The sequence below is a fragment of the Coregonus lavaretus genome (genome assembly GCF_964263955.1).
Source record: "Coregonus lavaretus genome assembly, chromosome: 20".
NCBI lineage: Eukaryota > Metazoa > Chordata > Actinopteri > Salmoniformes > Salmonidae > Coregonus > Coregonus lavaretus.
This window is the reverse complement of record NC_140007.1, coordinates 15,882,822-15,908,738: the sequence shown is the minus strand read 5'-3', so window position 1 is coordinate 15,908,738 and position 25,917 is coordinate 15,882,822. Positions and strand designations below refer to the sequence as shown.

General features: G+C 41.5%; 2 protein-coding genes across 3 annotated transcripts in view; one reads left to right on the top strand and one right to left on the bottom strand.

Moving 5' to 3' along the window:
• LOC311147393 (tyrosine-protein phosphatase non-receptor type 11-like) overlaps positions 1-25,917 on the bottom strand; it is a gene marked incomplete at its 5' end in the record, with an annotated part of 75,592 nt that overhangs the window by 20,162 nt on the left and 29,513 nt on the right. Inside the window, 2 exons of one of the 2 annotated variants that reach the window (XM_084184089.1) lie at positions 105-299; positions 10,931-11,053. In XM_084184089.1, coding sequence (XP_084040215.1) covers positions 105-299; positions 10,931-11,053 — 318 coding nt within the window. Of the gene's footprint in view, positions 1-104; positions 300-10,930; positions 11,068-25,917 lie in introns of those variants that run through there. The other variant, XM_084184090.1, reaches the window with a different exon arrangement.
• The window catches only part of LOC311147567 (uncharacterized protein), a gene marked incomplete at its 3' end in the record, with an annotated part of 32,193 nt that continues 26,828 nt past the window's right edge, over positions 20,553-25,917 (top strand). The window contains exons 1-7 of the mRNA XM_084184317.1: positions 20,553-20,753; positions 22,127-22,267; positions 22,405-22,538; positions 22,957-23,093; positions 23,190-23,283; positions 23,400-23,499; positions 24,259-24,471. Coding sequence (XP_084040443.1) covers positions 20,738-20,753; positions 22,127-22,267; positions 22,405-22,538; positions 22,957-23,093; positions 23,190-23,283; positions 23,400-23,499; positions 24,259-24,471 — 835 coding nt within the window. The 5' untranslated portion in view covers positions 20,553-20,737. The remainder of the gene's footprint in view (positions 20,754-22,126; positions 22,268-22,404; positions 22,539-22,956; positions 23,094-23,189; positions 23,284-23,399; positions 23,500-24,258; positions 24,472-25,917) is intronic.

Genomic DNA, 25,917 nt, shown 5'->3' with positions numbered 1-25,917 from the left:
TGAGTGTGTGTGTGTGTGGTCGTGCGTGCATGTATTTGATTGTAAATGCTGTCTGTGGATGTTCATTTATGTGTGTGTGCAGGCATGTGTATGTGTGTGCGTACCTCTCGGAGGTGGGGTCTTTGCAGTTGAGTGGGTACTTGAGCTCGATGACGTCTCCATTCCTCTCTCTGAGGAGGTCATGCTGCTCTGTGTAGTACTGCACCAGCTCTGCCAGCGTGGCAAACTTCTCCCCTCCATACAGGTCGTAGTAGTCCCCCGAGTTCTGGATCTTAATATGGGTGACCTCATCATTCCGCCTGACACACACACACATACACACACACACACACACACACACCACACAGACACACGCATGCACCCACAGTATTTACAATCGCACGCGCACACACACACACACACACACACACACACACACACACACACACACACACACACACACACACACACACACACACACACACACACACACACACACACACACACACACACACACACACACACAAACACACACACACACACACATACATACACACACACACACACACATACACACACACACACACACACACACACACACACAGGGAAGAGAGGTTGGAGTCAGGGTTAGTCACAGTGCACATTGTTCAGATAGATAACTATATATTATGTAACCGGTTCACCCTGCAGTATGTAGCAGAGGTTAGGTTAATTAGTCCCTCCAGGATTTCGCAGGAAACCGTTTGTTCAACAAATCTGTATAGAATAAGACTGTTTTCCTTCTAGGAAAAACCTTATCAGACAATATTATCCCTCTATAATACCCTGTTTATTTCATATTAAAGGCTTAAAAGAGATTGAATTGGAGTGAGTATTTGAAAGCAACTGGTTTTCATTAAATGCAGGTGACTAGAGAGCACAGCTCAGACAAAGTCATAAAACAGTCACTGCCACTTTACAAGATACAAAGCCACTAAGAGACACAGTGTCACACACACAAGCATGCAAATGCACGCACGCATTCAAACACACACACACACACAGCATTCTAAACCAAAACATTCTAATCAGTATGGAAACAAGTCAGACTACTACATTTACTTTCTTTTTCAATTCTTCCATTGCAGTAAAAATATCAGAGCAATATTTTTCTGCAGCAACAAGCCAAACCAACCTTCAAACATACGCTTTGTCTAAGTACACCTACACATTCAGAAGAAGACCGTTTTTGAGCATGCAGCCAACCACAACTCCCACTCCACACACGTTTACAAAAAAGATCATAGCTAGCGATCTAACTCAGGCAGAAAAGTGACAACACTGCACATTATGCTATCTGATATCTAGTTTGAATGCAATTAGCGAGCCATCTCTCTGCAAATTGATGATCAAGTAACAGTCATGAAAAGTGTAGCTAATCATATCTCCCTCCCTCTCTGTTACTTCCTTTCTCTCTCTCCCTTTCTCACTCTGCTTCCCATCTCTCTCTCTCTCCATTTCTCTCTCCTTACATCCATCCATCTCTATCTTGCCTATAAACCTGCACTCCCTCCTTCCCTGTAATTGTGTTATGAATGTTTGAGTGGAGTAGTATGCCTCCCTGTCTGTGGCTACTAATGGCCCGTGGCGGCTGCAATGTGCGTTTGGCAGGCTGTTTGTGGGAATTTAACACGATTAATGACATCGCAATGAGCCAAAAACATCCAACTAGATTTTACTCTGCAGATGGGATTGGTCTGTTGCACATAATCAATGTTCCATACTTCATCCATTAATCTGCTAGATACTATCTCCTCTGCCTGATTATGAGAACGGCAATATCAAGTAGTACTGTTAGACAGAGTTTTTTTGGTTTAACAAATCATACAACTCTATGCACAATGACTACTTTGCAGACTGTGCAGATACAAAGTTATTATTTTCTACTGTGTAAATTAGTAAAGGCCGAACTTGGGCAAAAACGCAAAAATAACGGCTTTTAAATGTATAACTGATCAATGGGACATTATACCAGGTCATTTAATAATAAAAAATGAAAACAAAAATGAATTAATAAGATATTTGGCTCCAGAAACGCTGTATTTGGCTCCATTCATTGTGCACAGTACAGTCCGCAAAAACACAACAGCTTTTTAACTATAGTAATACTACAGTATTTAATTTGCATATACCATGCCCATTCCCCTCCCCCATATCCCAATTTGTGCCACCCATAAGTGAGAAACCTACAGTTGAAGTTGGAAGTTTACATACACTTAGGTTGGAGTCATTAAAACTCGTTTTTCAACCACTCTACAAATTTGTTGTTAACAAACTATAGTTTTGGCAAGTCGGTTAAGACATCTACTTTGTGCATGACACAAGTAATTTTTCCAACGATTGTTTACAGATAATTTCACTTATCATTCACTGTATCACAATTCCAGTGGGTCAGAAGTTTAAATACACTAAATTGACTGTGCCTTTAAACAGCTTGGAAAATTCCAGAAAATGATGTCATGGCTTTAGAAGCTTCTGATAGGCTAATTGGAGGTGTACCTGTGGATGTATTTCAAGGCCTACCTTCAAACTCATTGCCTCTTTGCTTGATATCATGGGAAAATTAAAAGAAATCAACCAAGACATCAGAAAATAATTGTAGACCTCCACAAGTCTGGTTCATCCTTGGGAGCAATTTCCAAACGCCTGAAGGTACCACGTTCATCGGTACAAACAATAGTACGCAAGTATAAACACCATGGGACCACGCAGCCATCATACCGCTCAGGAAGGAGACGCGTTCTGTCTCCTAGAGATGAACGTACTTTGGTGCGAAAAGTGCAAATCAATCCCAGAACAACAGCAAAGGACCTTGTGAAGATGCTGGAGGAAACAGGTACAAAAGTATCTATATCCACAGTAAAACAAGTCCTATATCGACATAACCTGAAAGGCCGCTCAGCAAGGAAGAAGCCACTGCTCCAAAACCGCCATAAAAAAGCCAGACTACAGTTTGCAACTGCACATGGGGACAAAGATTGTACTTTTTGGAGAAATGTCCTCTGTTCTGATGAAACAAAAATAGAACTGTTTGGCCATAATGACCATCGTTATGTTTGGAGGAAAAAGGGGAAGGCTTGCAAGCCGAAGAACACCATCCCAACAGTGAAGCATGGCGGTGGCAGCATCATGCTGTGGGGGTGCTTTGCTGCATGAGGGACTGGTGCACTTCACAAAATAGATGGCATCATGAGGAAGGAAAATTATGTGGATATATTGAAGCAACATCTCAAGACATCAGTCAGGAAGTTAAAGCTTGGTCGCAAATGGGTCTTCCAAATGGACAATGACCCCAAGCATACTTCCAAAGTTGTGGCAAAATGGCTTAAGGACAACAAAGTCAAGGTATTGGAGTGGCCATCACAAAGCCCTAACCTCAATCCTATAGAAAATGTGTGGGCAGAACTGAAAAAGCGTGTGGGAGCAAGGAGGCCTACAAACCTGACTCAGTTACACCAGCTCTGTCAGGAAGAATGGGCCAAAATTCACCCAACTTATTGTGGGAAGCTTGTGGAAGGCTACCCGAAACGTTTGACCCAAGTTAAACAATTTAAAGGCAATGCTACCAAATACTAATTGAGTGTATGTAAACTTCTGACCCACTGGGAATGTGATGAAATAAATAAAAGCTGAAATAAATCATTCTCTCTACTATTATTCTGACATTTCACATTCTTAAAATAAAGTGGTGATCCTAACTGACCTAAGACAGGACATTTTTACTAGGCTTAAATGTCAGAAAAGGTGAAAAACTGAGTTTAAATATATTTGGCTAAGGTGTATGTATACTTCCGACTTCAACAGTGCAAGTCAAGCATAGGTACATCAAAATAAGCGGTGTGACCCCCTTGGCGTTTTTCCTATTTTGTTGCATTACAACCTGTAATTTAAATGGATTTTTTATTTGGATTTCATGTAATGGACATATACAAAATAATCAAAATTGGTGAAGTGAAATGAAAAAAATTACTTGTTAAGGAAAATTCAAAAAAATGAATAACGGAAAAGTAATGCGTGCTTATGTATTCACCCTTTGCTATGAAGCCCCAATATAAGATCTGGTGCAACCAATTACCTTTAGAAGTCACATAATTAGTTAAATAAAGTCCACCTGTGTGCAATCTTAGTGTCACATGATCTGTCACATGATCTCAGTATATATACACCTGTTCTGAAAAGCCCCAGAGTCTGCAACACCACTAAGCAAGGGGCACCACCAAGCAAGTGGCACCATGAAGACCAAGGAGCTCTCCAAACAGGTCAGGGACAAAGTTGTGGAGAAGTACAGATCAGGGTTGGGTTATAAAAAATATCAGAAACTTTGAACACGGAGCACCATTAAATCCATTAACAAAAATGGAAAGAATATGGCACTACAACAAACCTGCCAAGAGAGGGCCGCCCGTCCAAAACTCAGCTGGGCTTTACGGAAGAGTGGCCAGAAAAAATACATTGCTTAAAGAAAAAAATTAGCAAACATGTTTGGTGTTCGCCAAAAGGCATGTGGGAGACTCCACAAACTAATGGAAGAAGGTACTCTGGTCAGATGAGACTAAAATTGAGCTTTTTGGCCAACCCAACACCTCTCATCACCCCGAGAATACATTTACATTTTACATTTACATAATTTAGTAGACGCTCTTATCCAGAGCGACTTACAAATTGGTGCATTCAACTTATGATAGCCAGTGGGACAACCACTTTTTTTCTTTTTCTTTTTATGGGTGGGGGAGGTGGGTAGAAGGATTACTTTATACTATTCCAGGTATTCCTTAATGAGGTAGGGTTTCAAGTGTCTCCGGAAGGTGGTCAGTGACTCCGCTGTCCTGGCGTCGTGGTGGAACTTGTTCCACCATTGGGGTACCAGAGCAGCGAATAGCTTTGACTAGGCTGAGCGGGAACTGTGCTTCCGTAGAGGTAGGGGAGCTAGCAGGCCAGAGGTGGATGAAAGTAGTGCCCTATTTTGGGTGTAGGGTCTGATCAGAGCCTGAAGGTAAGGAGGTGCCGTTCCCCTCACAGCTCCGTAGGCAAGCACCATGGTCTTGTAGTAGATGCGAGCCTCAACTGGAGGCCAGTGGAGTGTGCGGAGGAGCGGGGTGACATGAGAGAACTTGGGAAGGTTGAACACCAGACGGGCTGCGGCGTTCTGGATAAGTTGTAGGGGTTTAATGGCACAGGCAGGGAGCCCAGCCAACATCGAGTTGCAGTAATCCAGACGGGAGATGACAAGTGCCTGGATTAGGACCTGTGCCGCTTTCTGTGTAAGGTAGGGTCGTACTCTGCGAATGTTGTAGAGCATGAACCTGCAGGATCGGGTCACCGCTTTGATGTTAGTGGAGAACGACAGGGTGTTGTCCAGCATCATGCCAAGGCTCTTTGCACTCTGGGAGGAGGACACAATGGAGTTGTCAACCGTGATGGCGAGATCATGGAGCGGGCAGTCCTTCCCCGAGAGGAAGAGCAGCTCTGTCTTGCCAAGGTTCAGCTTGAGGTGGTGATCCGACATCCACACTGATATGTCTGCCAGACATGCAGAGATGCGATTCGCCACCTGGTTATCAGAAGGGGGAAAGGAGAAAATGAATTGTGTGTCGTCTGCGTAGCAATGATAGGAGAGACCATGTGAGGATATGATAGAGCCAAGTGACTTGGTGTATAGAGAGAATAGGAGAGGGCCTTGAATTGAGCCCTGGGGGACACCAGTGGTGAGAGCACGTGGTGCGGAGACAGATTCTCGCCACGCCACCTTGTAGGAGCAACTTGTCAGGTAGGACTCAATCCAAGAGTGAGCAGCGCTGGAGAGGGTGGAGAGGAGGATCTGATGGTTCACAGTATCAAAGGCAGCAGATAGGTCTAGAAGGATAAGAGCAGAGGAGAGAGAGTTAGCTTTAGCAGTGCGGAGAGCCTCCGTGACACAGAGAAGAGCAGTCTCAGTTGAATGACCAGTCTTGAAACCTGACTGGTTTGGATCAAGAAGGTCATTCTGAGAGAGATAGCAGGAGAGTTGGCTAGAGACGGCATGCTCAAGAGTTTTGGAGAGAAAAGAATGAAGGGATACTGTTCTGTAGTTGTTGAAATCGGAGGGATCGAGTGTAGGTTTTTTGAGGAGGGGTGCAACTCTCACTCTCTTGAAGTTGGAAGGGACATGGCCAGTGGTCAAGGATGAGTTGATGAGCGAGGTGAGGTAAGGGAGAAGGTCTCCGGAAATGGTCTGGAGAAGAGAGGAGGGGATAGGGTCAAGCAGGCAGATTGTTGGGCGGCTGGCCATCACAAGTCGCAAGATTTCATCTGGAGAGAGAGGGGAGAAGAAGTCAAAACATAGGGTAGGGCAGTGTGAGCAGGACCAGCGGTGTCATTTGACTTGATAAATGAGGATCGGATGTCGTCAACCTTCTTTTCAAAATGGTTGGCGAAGTCATCCACAGAGAGGGAGGAGGGAGGGGGAGGATGAGGAGGATTCAGCAGGGAGGAGAAGGTGGCAAAGAGCTTCCTAAGGTTAGAGGCAGAGGCTTGAAATTTAGAGTGGTAGAAAGTGGCTTTAGCAGCGGAAACAGAGGAAGCGAATGTAGAGAGGAGGGAGTGAAAAGATGACAGGTTCGCAGGGAGTCTAGTTTTACTCCATTTCCGCTCGGCTGCCCGGAGCCCTCTTCTGTGAGCTCGCAATGAGTCGTCAAGCCACGGAGCAGGAGGGAAAGGACCGAGCCGGCCGGGAGGATAGGGGACATAGAGAGTCAAAATATGCAGAAAGGGAGAATCAGGAGATCGGAGGGAGAAGGATTTAGCCGAGGGAAGAGATGATAGGATGGAAGAGGACAGAGTAGCGGGAGAGAGAGAGCGAAGGTTGAGAAGGCACATTAGTAGGGGCAGAGTGAGTAGTGTTGGAGGAGAGCGAGAGAGAAAAGGATACAAAGTAGTGGTCGGAGACTTGGAGGGGAGTTGCAGTGAGATTATAGAGACATACCCCAAGAGACTTGCAGCTGTAATTGCTGCAAAAGGTGGCTCTACATGGTATTGACTTTGGTGGGGTGAATAGTTATGCACGCTCAAGTTCTGTTTTTTTTGTCTTATTTCTTGTTTGTTTCACAATAAAAAATATTTAGCATCTTCAAAGTGGTAGGCATGTTGTGTAAATCAAATGATACAAACCCCAAAAAAATCAATTTTAATTCCAGGTTGTAAGGCAACAAAATAGGAAAAATGCCAAGGGGGGTGAATACTTTCGCAAGCCCCTGTGTGCAAATAAGATATTTCTGTATTTAATTTCAATACATTTGCAAAAATGTCTAAAAACATGTTTTCACTTTGCAATTATGGGGTATTTCTTGTAGATGGGGGGAGAAAAAAAATCTATTTAATCCATTTTGAATTCAGGCTGTAACACAAAATGGAATAAGTAAGTAAGTACTTTCTGAAGGCACTGTACTATAGTAAAGTGTAAATACTATAGTATACTACAGTAATATCTGCAAAAACACTAGAGTAAATACTACAGTCCACAAAAACACTACAGTAATACTACACTAAACTATAGTATTTGTTCTCCAATTCCGAGAGTGTATCAAACAGGCCTTTGAACTGATTCGTACCCATGCTGACACCAGTATGTCTGTGCTGAGGGCAGAGGCACTAACCACTAGACCACACTGGCCACATGTCTTTGTTACATAGTATCCAGTGAGAACACAATCCACTTATACAAATTAGATGTATCAACATTTTATAGGTGAAAATTGCATCCAACCAACCAGAAAAGCAAGGCGATCAATTCAGGTATTCTTGAAAGTCAAGACAATCCTTTTTTTTGCAACATTGCTTTTGTCAAATAAACCTGGGTCAATGGAAACCTGCCTACTTATCCACACATTACTCTAGAAGGGTCTCTGACTCCGAACCCTACTGGAACAGTTAACATCACAATGTTTAAACCCTCCCCATCACCCACTACCACCCCTGGCCTCCCCCTGCCATCCAGCTCCCTGCCCGGGCCAGGAAAAAAGGGAGAGGGGGAGATAAGCGAAGGGAATAGCAGGAAGAATGAGATAACACAGCCCAGTGGAGTCCCAGGGCGTCCATTACGATGAGAGAGAGGCGAGCTGGACCCCCCTCATCTAACATCTAATAACACGCTGGTAAGTAGACACTCTACTAATGACTTGTTAATTACTCTCTCGTTGAGTGTGTGTGTGTGAGTGTGTGTGCGAGTGTATGTGTGAGAGAGGGAGAGAGAGTGTGTGTGTGAGAGTGTGTGAGAGAGTGAGAGAGGAGAGTGTCTGTGATATGTGATTGTGTGTGAGTATATACGATTGAGAGAGTGTTTGTGATATCAGAGTGTGTGAGAGAGTGTGTGTGTGTGAGTACACAAGTAAGAGACAGTTAGCTTGGTCACAGGGTAAGGCATCTCTGAATAGTCACAAAGAAAACAAAGTGCAAAGAAATGTGCTTAAAAGGACATGGCTCTCATCAGTTCATTTAAAATGACTTTCATCTGTTCATGATAAATTAATACGTATGGCTTTTTGGTTTTTCCACTATCAAACAGGATATTTTATTTATTTTTTGTGTAATCTCTCAAGCAAATAAATGTGTTAGAAAATTAAATCTTATGCATTGATGTTGGCGCGTAGCCTACTTTCAATAGCAAAACAGTACAGACACAAAATAAGGCTGCCAATTCTCAATTCTAAATCATACCACCCACACACACACACACACACACACCCACACACACACACGCAGTCCTCAGTCACCACAGGCATCAGCCAAGTCAGACCTCGACATGGGCCCCCGGCCTTAACATTATTTGGAGCTACTGCCTGGCCTGCCACACTCACCACTCACTGCTGCTGCCAGCCTAACTGCTCTCTCTCCTTCTCTCTGCTAATGAGCGGTGCGCTAAAGGACGACGCTGGACATTTTCCAGGAGCTTTTTCAACTCATGAGCCTCTTAAAAGCTTCCGTTGCCAAAGCAGAGCCACTCTCGCTCTCCTCACGCTGCAGGAAGTCACAGAGGCCTGCTGTTTACCAGAACTCCACATTTCTCTTTTGTATTCAGCTCTCCAACTACAGAACTGGTCTACAACTGTTCAACTACAACTGTTCATAATTCAGTGAAATTTGATGTCATAGGAAAGGGTTAGACTTTATGATTTCATACATGGAGGTCATATTCCTCGAAGGGCTGTTGTGGCGTAAGAGTCGTTCTATATGAATTCAATCACTTTCTGACTGCACCCCTTTTGATTTGAATGAAACCTTCCATACATGTTTGCCCATGGTAGAAGTGGTCAGAAATACACATTTCAGACAGAAGATGTGGTATGTTTATATGACCTCCTTTCAAACAGTCCCTTATTTACCCATTATTTGCAGGTACACCCCTTTTATACATAGCATTGGGTAACTGGCAAATTGGGAGGGGTGGGGAGTGTTGTTAAACCATGGCGGCTGTTTGCAGTTGAAATTAGGGAGGTGTTTATGAATTTACCTGCAGAAAAGCAGAGAACCATTCACACAGATCCGATACCTGTATTTTGGTTACAGGGTCTGTGAAAATGCAGGAATCCTGACTAGGTCTATAGGTGGCTTTTATTTTTCAATGTTTTTTACCCCCTACACCTTTCAGATATACTAAAAAGCTTGTATAAAAATGCAGGCATGGTAAATGAGTGGGATTTCGGTCTGTGTATGATAAAAAGGATAAATATCCTTTTATGAGCGCTTGGCTCTTTGAAGTCAATTTGCAGTTGCTGCCACATAATTATGGACACTCCCCTCCTGCACACGCTCAGAAACACACACGGTCTCATACACTCCCTACACACCCTTCTAAACAACAATTACAGATTTCCAAGGCCAACTCTATAATGTGCGATTGTCTGAGTGGGAGAAGTGGATAGTAGTGGGGAATTGGTGGTGTGGTGTCACTTTGAGAGGTGACATGTGGCACTGGAGATAACATCTCGGGACAGATTGGAGAGGCCATCTGGAGGTCTGGATGTGTGTCTGCTATGAAAGGGATCAGTGGGACAGGGAAGAGCAAGTGAGCTGTCAGAGATCTGGAAGGTTCCAATATGATACGGGCCTTAGTCTGACGGTGATGTAAGGGTAAATCCACTTTAATTCATCACTTTAGGACAGCATCCCTTTTGATTTAAAACTTTCCATACATGTTTGCCCATGGAAGAAGTGGTCAGAAAGTGACTTTTTGGACCGGTATGCCAAAACATTCAGGAGTTAGAGGTGCTCAAAGTTGACCCATTTTGCATACCCCACCCTACCATGATACATCCATGTCTTAATCACTGAAAACGATAAACGGTTGAGTTTGATCTCATTTGAAAGCTTACAAACAGGGTTGCCAGGATTATGATTTCAGATCCAAAAGTAACTTTGTGACCACTTCTACCTTGGGCAAACATGTATGGAAGGTTTCGTTCAAGTTAGAAAATGTTGCAGTCAGAAAGTGATTTAAATCATATGTGAATTCTTGTGAAAGGTTATCGAACACCAGTTTTATATATCTTTTTCAACCGAGGGGGGAAACAAACGTTCTCCGTTTCCTAGAAACTCGGGAGAGTAACAAAGGCATATTTCAAGCTCGGATTCCCACAAGCTGCGACTGTTCACTCAAAGGCTCTCATTCGCTCGCTAGTTTGCTAATTGAGGAGCGATTATTTCCCATTTCAGCTCGGCCAACTACGCACAGATGACATGCGGCTTGACTCCTGCGCTCATTAAAATCGCTCAGCCGGCCCCAGGAGACAATACAACCGAGTTTGGTTCTCTCTGAATGCTGAACTTGACATCAGTGGCAATGTTGTGTAGCATAGGTGGCTAGGTATTGGACAAATAACTTTCTCACAAATATTCTGGGAACCAAAATGTAACATACTGGTAACATGGACCCTCCTACCTGACAGAGAGAGTAAAATCCCCCGGGTTGCTCTTGCTTGGCCGGGCTAGGAAACTGCCGTGGACCCCCCGCGTCAACAGGAGCTGCTCTGCCTCGATGCCGGTGATGTTGGGGTGGAACCACCTTGAAGAACACATATAGATAGAGTAAGCGAGATAAAGAATAGTTTTGAACACAAAAGCCAAATCCAGAGTTTCTCAATCCATCCCTAAGGGACTTCCATGGGTATATATTTGTCTTCTAGCCCAGCACTAATGCACCTGATTCAACTCATCAACTATCAACCAAGTCCTTGTTCTGAGAACCATATGTTTCTTAGAGCTTGGTGAGAGCGTGGTTGTCCTATGGTTATTTCGTACACCTTCTGGGAATGGTGCAGGATACCCAGCTAGCACATAACGTTCTGAGAACCATTTTTCTTAGGTGGGAATTTCAGTTCTTCTGTATAACATTTTCTACAGGTTTCCTCATGGTTCTATTTAAAGTCATCTTCTCAGAACATTCCGAGAATGTTAAGAAACAATGTTCTTCTGTGGGAATTTCAGTACTACAGCACAACGTTTTCTACAGGTTTCCTAATGGTTCTATTTAAAGTTACGTGCTCAGAACGTTCAGAGAATGATAAGAAACAACGTTCTTCTGTGGGAATTTCAGTACTTCGGCATAACGTTGTGGACTAATTCCATGGATAGAGAACAGAAGATCATAGATTAGAATCTCACTGACGCTGTGCCACAATAAAAAAGAAATGTGTTTGCATTAATGCCTAAGCAGATTCATTTCCATTTGTCCTCTCTGTACTTGGAGTTCAAAACATTTAACCCAAACTAAGCAAGCAGTGTTATTAAAAGTCTTATTGAAACATGTTCTCAGAATGTTATTTAATTACCTTCAAATAACCTATAATTTCCATTCTCAGAACGTTAATAAAACCTCCCAGGAAAACTGTTAGGACCTCCCTGCAACCTAAACATTTACATTCCCAGAACAGGCAAAACGCTTAAAATATTTACATTTTACCGGTCAGGAAACGTATGGCTTTGGTCCCAGAACCAATGGGAAACCAAAAACGTACGTTCCAACAACTTCCAAAGAACCAAATGTGCTAACTGGGTCAGTTTGGTGACAGTAGTTAGATACACATAAAAAGTGAGATATAAACATTTGGAGAGCAGAACACCAACATTTACAGAACTTAATATAAATGGGAAATGTTTACTTCCTGTGTTATATAACCAAGCAGGGAGTAAAACATAACATTTCCTCTATCCAGCTCACATTTTGATAAACCCTATCGTCCTCTATCAACCATTACACATTTGATGTTACATGGTCCTCCAACTAAAAAAATATACAGAAATACACACCATTAAATCCAAAGCTCCACAGCGGAGATTGGAGAATCTGTCCATAGGACCAATTTAAGCCATACACTCCACAGAGCTGGGCTTTACGGAAGAGTGGCCAGAAAAAATACATTGCTTAAAGAAAAAAATAAGCAAACACGTTTGGTGTTCGCCAAAAGGCATGTGGGAGACTCCCCAAACATATGGAAGAAGGTACTCTGGTCAGATGAGACTAAAGATTGAGCTTTTTGGCCATCAAGGAAAACGCTATGTCTGGCGCAAACCCAACACCTCTCATCACCCCGAGAACACCATCCCCACAGTGAAGCATGATGGTGGCAGCATCATGCTGTGGGGATGTTTTTCATCGGCAGGGACTGGGAAACTGGTCAGAATTGAAGGAATGATGGATGGCGCTAAATACAGGGACATTCTTGAGGGAAACCTGTTTCAGTCTTCCAGAGATTTGAGACTGGGACGGAGGTTCACTTTCCAGCAGGACAATGGCCCTAAGCATACTGCTAAAGCAACACTTGAATGGTTTAAGGGGAAACATTTAAATGTCTTGGAATGGCCTAGTCAAAGCCCAGACCTCAATCCAATTGAGAATCTGTGGTATGACTTAAAGATTGATGTACACCAGCGGAACCCATCCAACTTGAAGGAGCTGGAACAGTTTTGCCTTGAAGAATGGGCAAATATCCTAGTGGCTAGATGTGCCAAGCTTATGGAGACATATCCCAAGAGACTTGCAGCTGTAATTGCTGCAAAATGTGGCTCTACAAAGTATTGACTTTGGTGGGGTGAATAGTTATGCACACTCAAGTTCTGTTATTTTTGTCTTATTTCTTGTTTGTTTCACAATAAAAAGTATTTTGCATCTTCAAACTGGTAGGCATGTTGTGTAAATCAAATTTTAATTTTTATTTTATTTCACCTTTATTTAACCAGGTAAGCCAGTTGAGAACAAGTTCTCATTTACAACTGCGACCTGGCCAAGATAAAGCAAAGCAGTGCGATAAAAACAACAACACAGAGTTACATGTGGGGTAAAACAAAACATAAATTCAAAAATACAACAGAAATATATATATACAGTGTGTGCAAATGTAGCAAGTTATGGAGGTAAGGCAATAAATAGGCTATAGTGTAAAATAATTACAATTAGTATTAACACTGGAATGATAGATGTGCAAGAGATTATGTGCAAATAGAGATACTGGGGTGCAAATGAGCAAAATAAATAACAATATAGGGATGAGGTAGTTGGGTGAGCTAATTTCAGATGGGCTGTGTACAGGTGCAGTGATCGGTAAGGTGCTCTGACAGCTGATGCTTAAAGTTAGTGAGGGAGATAAGTGTCTCCAGCTTCAGAGATGTTTGCAGTTCGTTCCAGTCATTGGCAGCAGAGAACCGGAAGGAATGGCGGCCAAAGGAGGTGTTGGCTTTGGGAATGACCAGTGAGATATACCTGCTGGAGCGCATACTATGGGTGGGTGTTGCTATGGTGACCAATGAGCTAAGATAAGGCGGGGATACAAACCCCCAAAAGATCCAGTTAAATTCCAGGTTGTAAGGCAACAAAATAGGAAAAATGCCAAGGGGGGTGAATACTTTCGCAAGCCACTGTATGCTAAAGTAGTAAAGCAGAAAGCGTGTCAGTGAGTCAGTTGTATGGATTTGCAGCTCATGGTTCAGCCAGTTGACATGGTTAAAACCTCTAACTCAGGGGTCTCCAACCTTGTGTAGCATGAGAGCTAGTGATGCTAGTGTCAGCTGTTTGTTCACCCGCACCCACCTGCATTAGCTAATAACCTGCAACCGCCCGACTATATGTGATGAAGTGAAAATCTTAGGCACGCACCTGATCCTAACCCGCAAATATAGAAAATGCAGAGATAACGGAATTAATTTTTGACAGGTCCTTTTATATATAGGCCTATGTTTCTGCTTATAATTTCCAACAATTTGTCAGTGGTGTAAAGTACTTAAGTAAAATTACTCTAAAGTACTACTTAAGTCGTTTCTTTTGGTATCTGTACTTTACTTTACTGTTTATATTTTTTGACAACTTTTACTTCACTACATTCTTATAGAAAATAATGTACTTTTTACTCCATACATTTTCCCTGACACCCAAAAGTACTCGTTACATTTTGAATGCTTAGAAGGACAGGAAAATGGTCCAATTTAAGCACTTATCAAGAGAACATCCCTGGTCATCCCTACTGCCTCTGATCTGGCGGACTCACTAAACACACATGCTTAGTTTGTAAATGATGTCTGAGTGTTGGAGTGTGACCCTGGCTATCCGTACATTAAAATAACAAGAAAATGGTGCCGTCTGGTTTGCTTAATATAAGGAATTAGAAAATATTTATACTTTTACTTTTGATAGTTAAGTATATTTAAAACCAAATACTTTAGACTTTTTAGTCATTTAGCAGACGCTCTTTTCCAGAGTGACTTACAGTTAGTGAGTGCATACATTTTCATACTGGCCCCCCGTGGGAATCGAACCCACAACCCTGGTGTTGCAAGTGCCATGCTCTACCAACTGAGCTACAGGGGATTACAATTTTCCTCAATTAGTATTTTACTGGGTGACTTTCACTTTTACTTGAGGCATTTTCTATTAAGGTATCTTTACTTTAGGACAACTGGGTACTTTTTCCACCACTTCAATTTGGTAGGCTATTTGTTAGTCAACTTGACTATAATTAGATACATGCAGCTTCTCTTCTGTCATTACTTGTTGCCCTATAAGACTAAATAAACCCTTGCTCACAAGAATAATGTCATAAATTGTCTCTCATCTCTGCTTCTCTCGTGCAGCAAAGATGTTTAGGAACCGGGAAGAAAATGCAATACGAATTCACTATTGTGGCTTTTCAAGTCTTGTGAAAGTGCAGAACTGTGAATCCATTTGCATTAAGCATAATAAATCAGGCCTACATGACATTAAAACAACAGCTAATGTTGATGAGCCCATTGCAATTATGTTGTGAATGAAAAAGAGAGCTCATGGTCCGTTTTGTAGATGCACAAAACACTGTGTTGAATATGGTTGGATACGCTCTTAGATGAATATAGTGCAATATTCTGGTATCAGACTTAAAGGTGCAATCTGTAGCTTCTTGGTCTGCTGTGGCCACGAGACAGGTTGCACCAATGGTTGACGCTTAAACAAACTCATACACACTCAAAAAAATATTTGTTCAATTTAATCCAATCAGTGCGCAGTATCCTCACAAAGGCCCTCGTCCTTAGTCCTGCCAGGTCGATAAATGACAAGAAACAAACAAACTAAGTCGAGTGGTGTTGTGACACTGTCAGTAGCCTGTTACGCCTCAAGACCTGGTTCACTGCTTTACAATACCACCCTTTCCTACAAGTGCTTGCTATTGCACATCTCGATCAGTTGCTTCAGAATCCAAACCATTTAGCTAGCACCAGCACAATATCTAAGGTGCGTCCTGATTCTCCACACGTCTCTTAAAGTATGCACAGGCACATTCCCCGTCATGGATTTACAAGCATTGGATTGGTACTGTACAAGCTTTGGGAGGGGGGGTTCCCAACATTGTTAAATCCATGACTAGGAGTGTGCAAGTGCACACTTTAGGAGAAGTGTGAAGAATCTGGACGTAGCTACAGTGATACAGTGTATGTAGTGGTGGTGTAAAATACACCAATACTTTCAGAACACTGTTTACAATGTGTTAAGAAAAACACTGCTGGGGACTTTTTGAGAATGGCTTAATACAAAATATCAGCGATAAGATGGGAATTTTGGTAAATGCCAGTGATTCAACATGAGTGGGAAAAGAATACATTTTGGCACTGCCATTTATAGAAACAGTGAGTCACATAGCACATTCATTTCCACAGCAAAATATTGCTTTCCTTCCCTACGCTTCCCAAAGAAGTATGGACAGTGATACATGCAGCGAGCGCAACAACAAGAGATCATTTTATTAAACTCCACATACAATCTTTACTAGATCAAGTTTCTATGCCCTGGCACAGTAATATGTATTTGGGTATTTTCATGTTCATATTTAGGACCATAAATCCATGACTAGTGATGGGTTTTTTTTCTCAAGTGACTGTATTCATAAGATAAGGACATCAACATACATGTTAACACTAGATCTACTTACAAGCCTTGTGAGACTTTCGTACAGCCTTCAAGTAGCCGTGAAACACACATCCTTTCATATTTCTGTTTGATGGCAAAACTGTGGATCCAATTTAACCGGACTCGTGGGGAGCTTGAGCTCAACCGCTGGGCAAACATCTAAATCGATAATGTCTCTACAAAGTCAAACGAGTAAACCCAGTCCTTGGAATGGCGGGTCGTTGTTCTGTGCCTTCGCTCCGGACCTCCGGTGGAATGACACTCAGATCAGGATGAATCACGCTTTATTGACGGCTTGTCATTCACAAAGCAGATTAACATGAGAGAAAAAGAGAGAGACAAAGAGAAAGAGAGAGTGACGTCGACAGTAGACAGTAGTGGAGCTGAGGGAAGAGGGAACAGACGGGGCCAAAGCCACAGGAAGCTGCAGACATCTGGGGACTGACACTGGCCCAGATTGCACCTAACCCCCTCATCCACCCGGGCACCATGTTTTTTCTCATTCCAAGCCCAGGAGATTACTGAGGAACTTTTCAAACAGCAGCAGCAAATCATAACCGATTACCACCGGCATTCACCAAGGGATTAGACACAAATACAGTGGCTTGCGAAAGTATTCACCCCTCTTGGCATTTTTACTATTTTGTTGCCTTACAACCTGGAATTAAAATGGATTTTTGGGAGGTATCATCATTTGTATCATTTGATTTACACAACATGCCTACCCCTTTGAAGATGCAAAATATTTTATATTGTGAAACAAACAAGAAATAAGACAAAAAAACAGAAATATTGAGCGTGCATAACTATTCACCCCACCAAAGTCAATACTTTGTAGAGCCACCTTTTACAGCAACTACAGGGTTCCGCTGGTGTACAGCAATCTTTAAGTCATACCACAGATTCTCAATTGGATTGAGGTCTGGGCTTTGACTAGGCCATTCCAAGACATTTAAATGTTTCCCCTTAATAATAATATGCCATTTAGCAGACGCTTTTACCCAAAGCGACTTACAGTCATGTGTGCATAAATTTTTACGTATGGGTGGTCACTAACTGTAAGTCGCTCTGGATAAGAGCGTCTGCTAAATGACTAAAATGTAAAATGTAAATGTAAATGTCCCGGAGATCGAACCTACTACCCTGGCGTTACAAGCGCCATGCTCTACCAATTGAGCTACAGAGGACCTTAAACCACTCAAGTGTTGCTTTAGCAGTATGCTTAGGGTTATTATCCTGCTGGAAGGTGAACCCCCGTCCCAGTCTCAAATCTCTGGAAGACTGAAACAGGTTTCCCTGAAGAATTTATCTGTATTTAGCGCCATCCATCATTCCTTCAATTCTGACCAGTCCCTGCCGATGAAAAACATCCCCACAGGTCACTGTACCACAATTCCAGTGGGTCAGAAGTTTACATACACTAAGTTGACTGTGCCTTTAAACAGCTTGGAAAAGTCCAGAAAATGATGTCATGGCTTTAGAAGCTTCTGATAGGCTAATTGACATCATTTGAGCCAATTGGAGGTGTACCTGTGGATGTATTTCAAGGCCTACCTTCAAACTCAATGCCTTTTTGCTTGACATCATGGGAAAATCAAAAGAAATCAACCAAGACATCAGAAACATGTTTTTAGACCTCCACAAGTCTGGTTCATCCTTGGGAGCAATTTCCAAATGCCTGAAGGTACCACGTTCATCTGTACAAACAATAGTACGCAACACCATGGGACCACGCAGCCGTCATACCGCTCAGGAAGGAGACGTGTTCTGTCTCCTAGAGATGAACGTAATTTGGTGCGAAAAGTGCAAATCAATTCCAGAACAACAGTAAAGGACCTTGTGAAGATGCTGGAGGAAACAGGTACAAAAGTGTCTATATCCACAGTAAAACGAGTCCTATATCGACATAACCTGAAAGGCCGCTCAGCAAGGAAGAAGCCACTGCTCCAATACCGCCATAAAAAAGCCAGACTACGGTTTGCAACTGCACATAGGGACAAAGATCGTACTTTTTGGAGAAATATCCTCTGGTCTGATGAAACAAAAATAGAAATGTTTGGCCATAATGACCATTGTTATGTTTGGAGGAAAAATGGGGGTTGCTTGCAAGCCGAAGAACACCATCCCAACCGTGAAGCCCGTGGGTGGCAGTATCATGCTGTGGGTGTGCTTTGCTGCAGGAGGGACTGGTGCACTTCACAAAATAGATGGCATCATGAGGAAGGAAAATTATGTGGATATATTGAAGCAACATCTCAAGACATCAGTCAGGAAGTTAAAGCTTGGTCACAAATGGGTCTTCCAAATGGACAATGACCCCAAGCATACTTCCAAAGTTGTGGCAAAATGGCTTATGGACAACAAAGTCAAGGTATTGGAGTGGCCATCACAAAGCCCTGACCTCAATCCTATAGAAGATTTGTGGGCAGAACTGAAAAAGCGTGTGCGAGCAAGGAGGCCTACAAACCTGACTCAGTTACAACAGCTCTGTCAGGAGGAATGGGCCAAAATTCACCAAACTTATTGTGGGAAGCTTGTGGAAGGCTACCCGAAACGTTTGACCCAAGTTAAACAATTTAAAGGCAATGCTACCAAATACTAATTGAGTGTATGTAAACTTCTGACCCACCGGGAATGTGATGAAATAAATAAAAGCTGAAATAAATCATTCTCTCTACTATTATTCTGACATTTCACATTCTTAAAATAAAGTGGTGATCCTAACTGACCTAAGACAGGGGATTTTTACTAGGATTAAATGTCAGGAATTGTGAAAAACTGAGTTTAAATGTATTTGGCTAAGGTGTATGTAAACTTCCGACATCAACTGTAGCAATGAAAGGATCATTTGCCAAAGTATACTTTTTTTGCGTGTGGAGACTCAGAAACACACCTGACGTACTGTAGAATAGGGGTCACTCGATGATCCACCTGGTTCAAAAACAGTCAGTCAGTAGGCGAATAGAGAAATTACGAGTACATGACTGTTACCAGTACAATACCTTGTATTGCTGTAGTAGCAAGATGACAGCAATGTAGTGTTTTATTATTTTTATGTATTTGTTCTTTTTATGTGAGTTGTTGAGCACTGAATGAGCACGTTTGACATTTCTAACAGTCAACTTTTTCTCTGTTTGAAATTTCAGCAGCACCATGCTCCATCTACCAAGCTATAATAACTATACATCCCATTCTCTGTGCAGAAATCAATGTTTCTGTCAAGGTTCGAGAGACACACCAAACAGTTTCCATTCTGTGTATTACCACAGGCCTCAATGTTCCATGACTGCCATGACCTCAAGACAAACAAAACCAAATAGCAGGGTCGTATTTACTAGGCATCAAATGTAAGAAAACAGACTGAAACAGTGAGGGACTACCTGGACTTGTCGAATAAGATACACTTATTTTGTTTTCCTTTGTTAACCTTTTTGTTAATCCAGGCTCTGTCGCAGCCGGCCGCGACCGGGAGACTCATGGGCGGCGCACAATTGGCCCAGCGTCGTCCAGGGTAGGGGAGGGAATGGCCGGCAGGGATGTAGCTCAGTTGATAGAGCATGGCGTTTGCAACGCCAGGGTTGTGGGCCAGTATAAACAAATATGTATTCACTAACTGTAAGTCGCTCTGGATAAGAGCGTCTGCTAAATGACTAAAATGTAATGTAAATGTTTTTGCTACAATGTGCACAAATGAATACAACCCAGTATGTGTGAAAACGTGACATAAAAAGGCGTTGCAGTTCCTTGTTTCAATCATAGCGGGTGAGAATCAAGTTAATCTCTACTATGCAGTATAGCCTCATGTGCCAGTCTTCTAGATTATCCTACGATACAATGCAAGTATGGCGTCAGGCTTTGCGAAACCTAATTATGCACCTTGAACTGTTTACTCTACAGAGAATACCATACGGCAGAGGTTGGACATAGCTACATAAAACTGTTATGTCTTCTATAATACTCGATTTTGTATGACAATACCTTTAGCATTCAACAAATCAGTCTTGTACTATTCTATAGTAGGCTATGTGGCTTAGCTCTGCAGAAGAGGGAACTATTGTTCAGTAGAGGGAGGAAGAGGAAAAAAAACGAAATGTAAAGAAGAAATACTGTACACAGTAAATTCCATAGTGTTAAATATGCAGTGTCAAAGTACATTGACTCTTACAGAGTTATTACTACAACAGTTGGAGTAAGATACCGCCCAGTGTTGGTGAAAAAGTACGTTGTTAAAAGACGCAGTGTCAGACGTACTCTGGAAAGCTCCGCCCACCTACGACTCGTCTCAAACGGACCACACATTTTCACGGCGCCATTTTCTTCATGTGGAATGACTGCGGTAAGTTTCTCCTAAGCGACTATACACACATTATTTGTCATTTTAACAGAAGCAGCATTTAAGAATTACTTTATATCGTTGCTAACAGTGCACTCTAGTTGGTTTTAGGTCTTAAAATGTCGAATTTTAAAAAGGCTAACGTTAACATGTTGTGACTGACTTCTGTCCAGTCCATGTGCCAGCAGTATTAAGCTAACGTTAATTAACATTAACTGACGAACATAACGTTCAAACTAGACAATGTCAGCCCGATTTATTGTAAGTTATGTTAATACAACGTGGAGGGGGGATTGTGTACTTCTTGTTAACGTTCAGATATTACAGGAACATAGCAAAGACTAAGGGGAGTTGGCTAAACTAGCTACAGTTAGCTACGTTAGCTTGACTGGCTAACTATGTGCGGGTGGCATGGATTTATTATGTTAACGGCGGGTAGACATTAACCTTGGACACTGCTTAAGCGGTGTGCCTTTATTTTTTTCCTGGATATTATACAAAATGACTTTCGGGTTTCAAAGCAGCAGCAGTACTGTTAAAATACTTAAGCACTATCTTAGCACACACTTATGGTGTAACGTTTAGCTAACATTATTCAATTCAATGTTATTTATATTGTCAAATCATAACAAGAGTTATCTCAAGACACTTTACAGACAGAGTAGGTCTAGACCACACTCTATAATATACCAAGACCCAACAATTGCAGTAATTGTGCGGGCAAGGCGGTAACATTAATGTTACAAGGATGAAAATCAGACGTTATCCTTTTTAATGTGTTTGACAGTAACTTCAATTTAACTGGCCATTTCTGCAAAAGTGCTGATCATTTCTCAGCACTTTGGTGGCTTGAAACAATATTTTTTCTTATATTTGAGGAAATACTGCTAAAATAAGACCATCAACTTTTTAACTGTGAGAAATTGTACTGATACTATTTGCAGGGAGCATGCTGCTTAAAGCTAAACTTGGAGATGTCCAAAAATTTGTCAGAATAACTGAGCCAAATCTGAAAGACTTTTTGATTGCAGGTAAGAATTTGACAATGTTAGTAATAACTGTCTGAATTTAGCTGTTTAAAATTGATATACTGGAATATTCCTAAAATGATGGGACATGTTAAGTTCTCAGGTTTTTGGAACTGGTCCATTTTTGTACGTCTAAATTTCTTCTGTTTTGCCCTTGGTAACTACACTTTAATTGTGGATGCATTGCTTAAGGTATAGTTATGATGCTACAAAAAAAAACATTTTAATCACTTAATAGTGTTTGTTTAAAACCTATTTTATAGGGTAAGGTAGGTGTACACAGTGAAATTATTATATAAATAATGATTTACTTTTGTTTACACAAGCTTTTATCCCTGTTTTTTCTAGCATTTGCAAAGTTTGGTGTCCCAGCTGTAACAGAAGGTGTGAAAATTGTTGACAGTTCAGGGACTGAATTGGATGATGATGTTTTTGAGGATATTATAAAGGATCCCTCAACTGGGGTGCTAACCATCAAATATGACTCAGGTTTGTTTCAGTTAATTAGACTAATTAATGAATACGTTATTTCTTTGTTTTATGAAGTTCATGGTGTCTATTAAATAAGTGTCTTAGATTATGAGGGAACTATATATAATTCTTTTTCTTCTAAAAATCATGGTTAGAATCTGTCTCCATGGTGGCCTCTTCTGAGCAATCCCAACCATCATCCCTTGATACCTTGGACTCTGAGGATACAGTCATTATTTCAGATAGCCCCTCCAGAAAACGCCAGAGGCTGGATACAGAAGGCAAGCAAGTAAGACAATTCTGACATTTTAAATTCTGTTCTTGAATCTGTTCTCAGAGAATTAAAATTACATTAATATACATTGTAAATTACATGGTTTCAAAACATTTTTGAAGTCCTGATTAGGGATGTCCCGATCAAGTTTTTTTAAGCGCCCTATCCGATTAAAAAAAGTATCTGCTGATATTGAGTCCTGATCAGATACTTTTATTTATTTATTGATAATACAGTGCACACTTCGAGTACATTCAAGTTATTGTCGCTGTCTGGAGGGAGTTTCTTACCATTATTGGCTTTTTCATTGGATTTTTGTAGCACTTGCAATCTTTGAGATTGGATCGGGACATCCTCTGACATCATATTAGTTTATTTCCAGTTTATTTGCAGTGGACATAACATGCAGAATTGTTATGCATTTTGTTTTAAGTTGGTGGAATCAGCTCTTACCAACAAAACCGGTGGGGAACGTATAATAAATGAATACAACCGAACCAAGTCCTTGACGGATGAAACAAGACGCAAAATGGTGAACATGCTGGCAGCTGACATGACAGAAAAGAATGGGTAATTTGTTAATAGTCCTTGTGTTCTCAATCTGTAAATCTAAATCTGAATCTAAGTGAATATGACTGCACAATCCTTTCTTCTTCAATTTTGCAGTACATCTCCACCCAGACAGGTGAAAGAAATGTATGCCAAAGGAATAGTGACCTTATTCCCGTACCTCAGTGACCCATTCTCTAAGAATGGCTATGTGAGTTGCACACAGTAATAGTTGTAATGTTAAATGCTATTGGAAGTTTTTGAATCCTACCAGACCATGTTGTTTTCAATGAAGTATCCATTTTTGTTATCCTTTCATCCTTCAAGGAGCATTATTATGATGGCGAGAGTGGAACTGGGTACTTGGCCTGGAGGATTAAAACTATTCAGAGAGGCACCGCCAAAGACAGGCGATCATCATTCGGAGGTAATACTGGAAAATGTATGGAACAAAACAGTTGCTAGATCAATAATTGCATTTGTTGCACTATTTCTCAGACATATAGTATAATGTGTAACTACATCCTTCAATTCTGCTAGCTCCCTCCCTCTTAGCAAATTTAAAGAAAATATGCATCAGAGACCTACAAAGGACTGTGACATAAGGGGGGGTTGCCTCGACACTGACTGGTCGAGGCAACCCCTGGCAAACTGGCCTTGCAAACTTTAGGGTGATTTAAACCAGTAGATGGCATTTTCATACATTTTTCAACCCACAAACTGCAGATTTCATAAATTGTGAAGAAATAATGTCAATATTAACACCAGCATTGATGCAGGGCTCCACACTAACTTTTTGTCTTGGTTGCACTTGTGCGCCTAACTTTTTTATTTAGGTGCACCAGCACAAAATGTAGGTGCACCCAAATTTTTTCCTTGCGTCGCCATTAACGCCACAATTTCAAGGTCACCTTTTTATCACGCTCCATATACATTCATATATATCATGTAACCACCCCCCCCCTTTGCTGTCCTCTGCCCCTCAGATGGCCAACACCTGTAATTTGGCCTTCTTCCCATTTGGCCTTGGCTAAACCAGCTTGCCACACTCCCTAGCATCAAACATATCATTCATATCATTTAGTTTACAGCTCAAAAAGTATATTTTACAGTGGAGTACTTCCTTTAAAAGTTAGCCAGGCTACTAAAACTTTTGACATGATTGAAATTTTCCCGTGTTGTGTAGAATCAGCCAAAGGATCAACTGGTGAAGACATGTCTGGAGGACCGACTGTCAGACGAGAATCCCAGTTTGTTCCAGAGACTGCCCTGACTGATGATGAGTGCAACAAAGCAATCTCACTGATGAAACATTCTGCTGATGCAGACACAATCAAGAAGAAAATGGAACTGACGTTTGTGTATCGCCGCAAAATGATCCTCGACCCCCAGCAGTCAAGCAACATACTGTCTGAGTTTCCACGTTTTAAAGACGTCAAAAGCTTGGTAATTATGTTATTTTGAAAATACTATGACAAGTGAATTGTTTTGTAAGACATTGTAGTGATACTAGCTAGCTAAACTAGCACGCAATACAATTTGATTGGCTGTCAAATAACTGAAATTGTCACCAACACCACCCCACTCCAGGTTGAACAGGATTTTGTTCTAATGTTCGGAGAGGATACCTCAAGCAAGCTTCTGGAAAGGTGGCCGGTCACGTTCAAGAAAAAGATCATCAAACAATGCAGAAAGCTTCCATCCACAAGTGAGCTTGAAGAACTCTTGCTGGCAGCTGATCCTCCTGAGGATGGCACTGAATTGGATGTTGACTTTGGTAAGATGCTTGTAAGCCTACCTTTTGTGTTGTATTGCAATATCAACATTATGTGTAAACATTTAAATATCAACATAATACTAAGAAGCTGGATCTGTGAAAGATTTACGAGTACGTTCTGTAGCAGTATATTGAACAAAACTTTTGAGATTTGACTCAGCCCTGTGGATGTTTTAGTTAGAGAACTTCTTGTGATGTAGAACTGCTGTCTGTCTGGGGGGTCTTTTGTAAAGAAAACAACGTAACTGAAGTGTGTTAACATTGAACTTGTGTTGTTACAGGTTGGGACAGTGATCTGTCATCGGTTTTACTGCTTATACACCTGATTCCACCCTCCGCTCAGGGTCGGAAGAGACCAGGAAAGGTTTCCGCATCCCAAGCAGAGAAACATCTTGTGGTATTCAAGAAGGTTTGTATTTTTTCTAATTTGTGGTATGAACACCTAATATTAGGCTACAAGTATTCATTCAATATTCATATTCAATAAGAGTAGTGTATTGGCTCTTTCTGCATATTCTACAACTACTTGGCCATTAACTACAGTTTTCCCTCATTTGTCAAACATTCAAGAGCATCTCGATGCCATCACTACTAGCGCTCAGCCCTATCTCCTAGCTGTTGGAGTTAAGAAGAATGCAATCCACCAGTTCTTCATCATTATCGACAAGAATGCCATACCTTGCAGGTCAACCTCTTCTCTTGTTGCTTTTGACGAACTATTTAAGGCACATTTTGTGTTTGGCACATCCTACAACACCATGCTCCACAACATGTACACTTTCATCCAAACTACAGTGTACAGCATCGATGCTGGCAAGGTCAAAGAGAGCCCTCGTGTTGCTGAAATCAGGGCGAGGTTACTTCATTAGTGCTTGAAGTTTCTCCTCGAACATGAAGTGTTTTGTTTGTCAGGCTGAGTTATCGAGTTCAAATATGCTTGTTAGGCATTTACGATTAGTTCACGGTTACTTGCCTGGAAAAAATCTCCGGCTTAAATGTGCTCAGACTGGATGTGGCTGTGCGTTTGGTACGTTTTCTGGTTTTAGGAAACATTTAAACACAAAACAC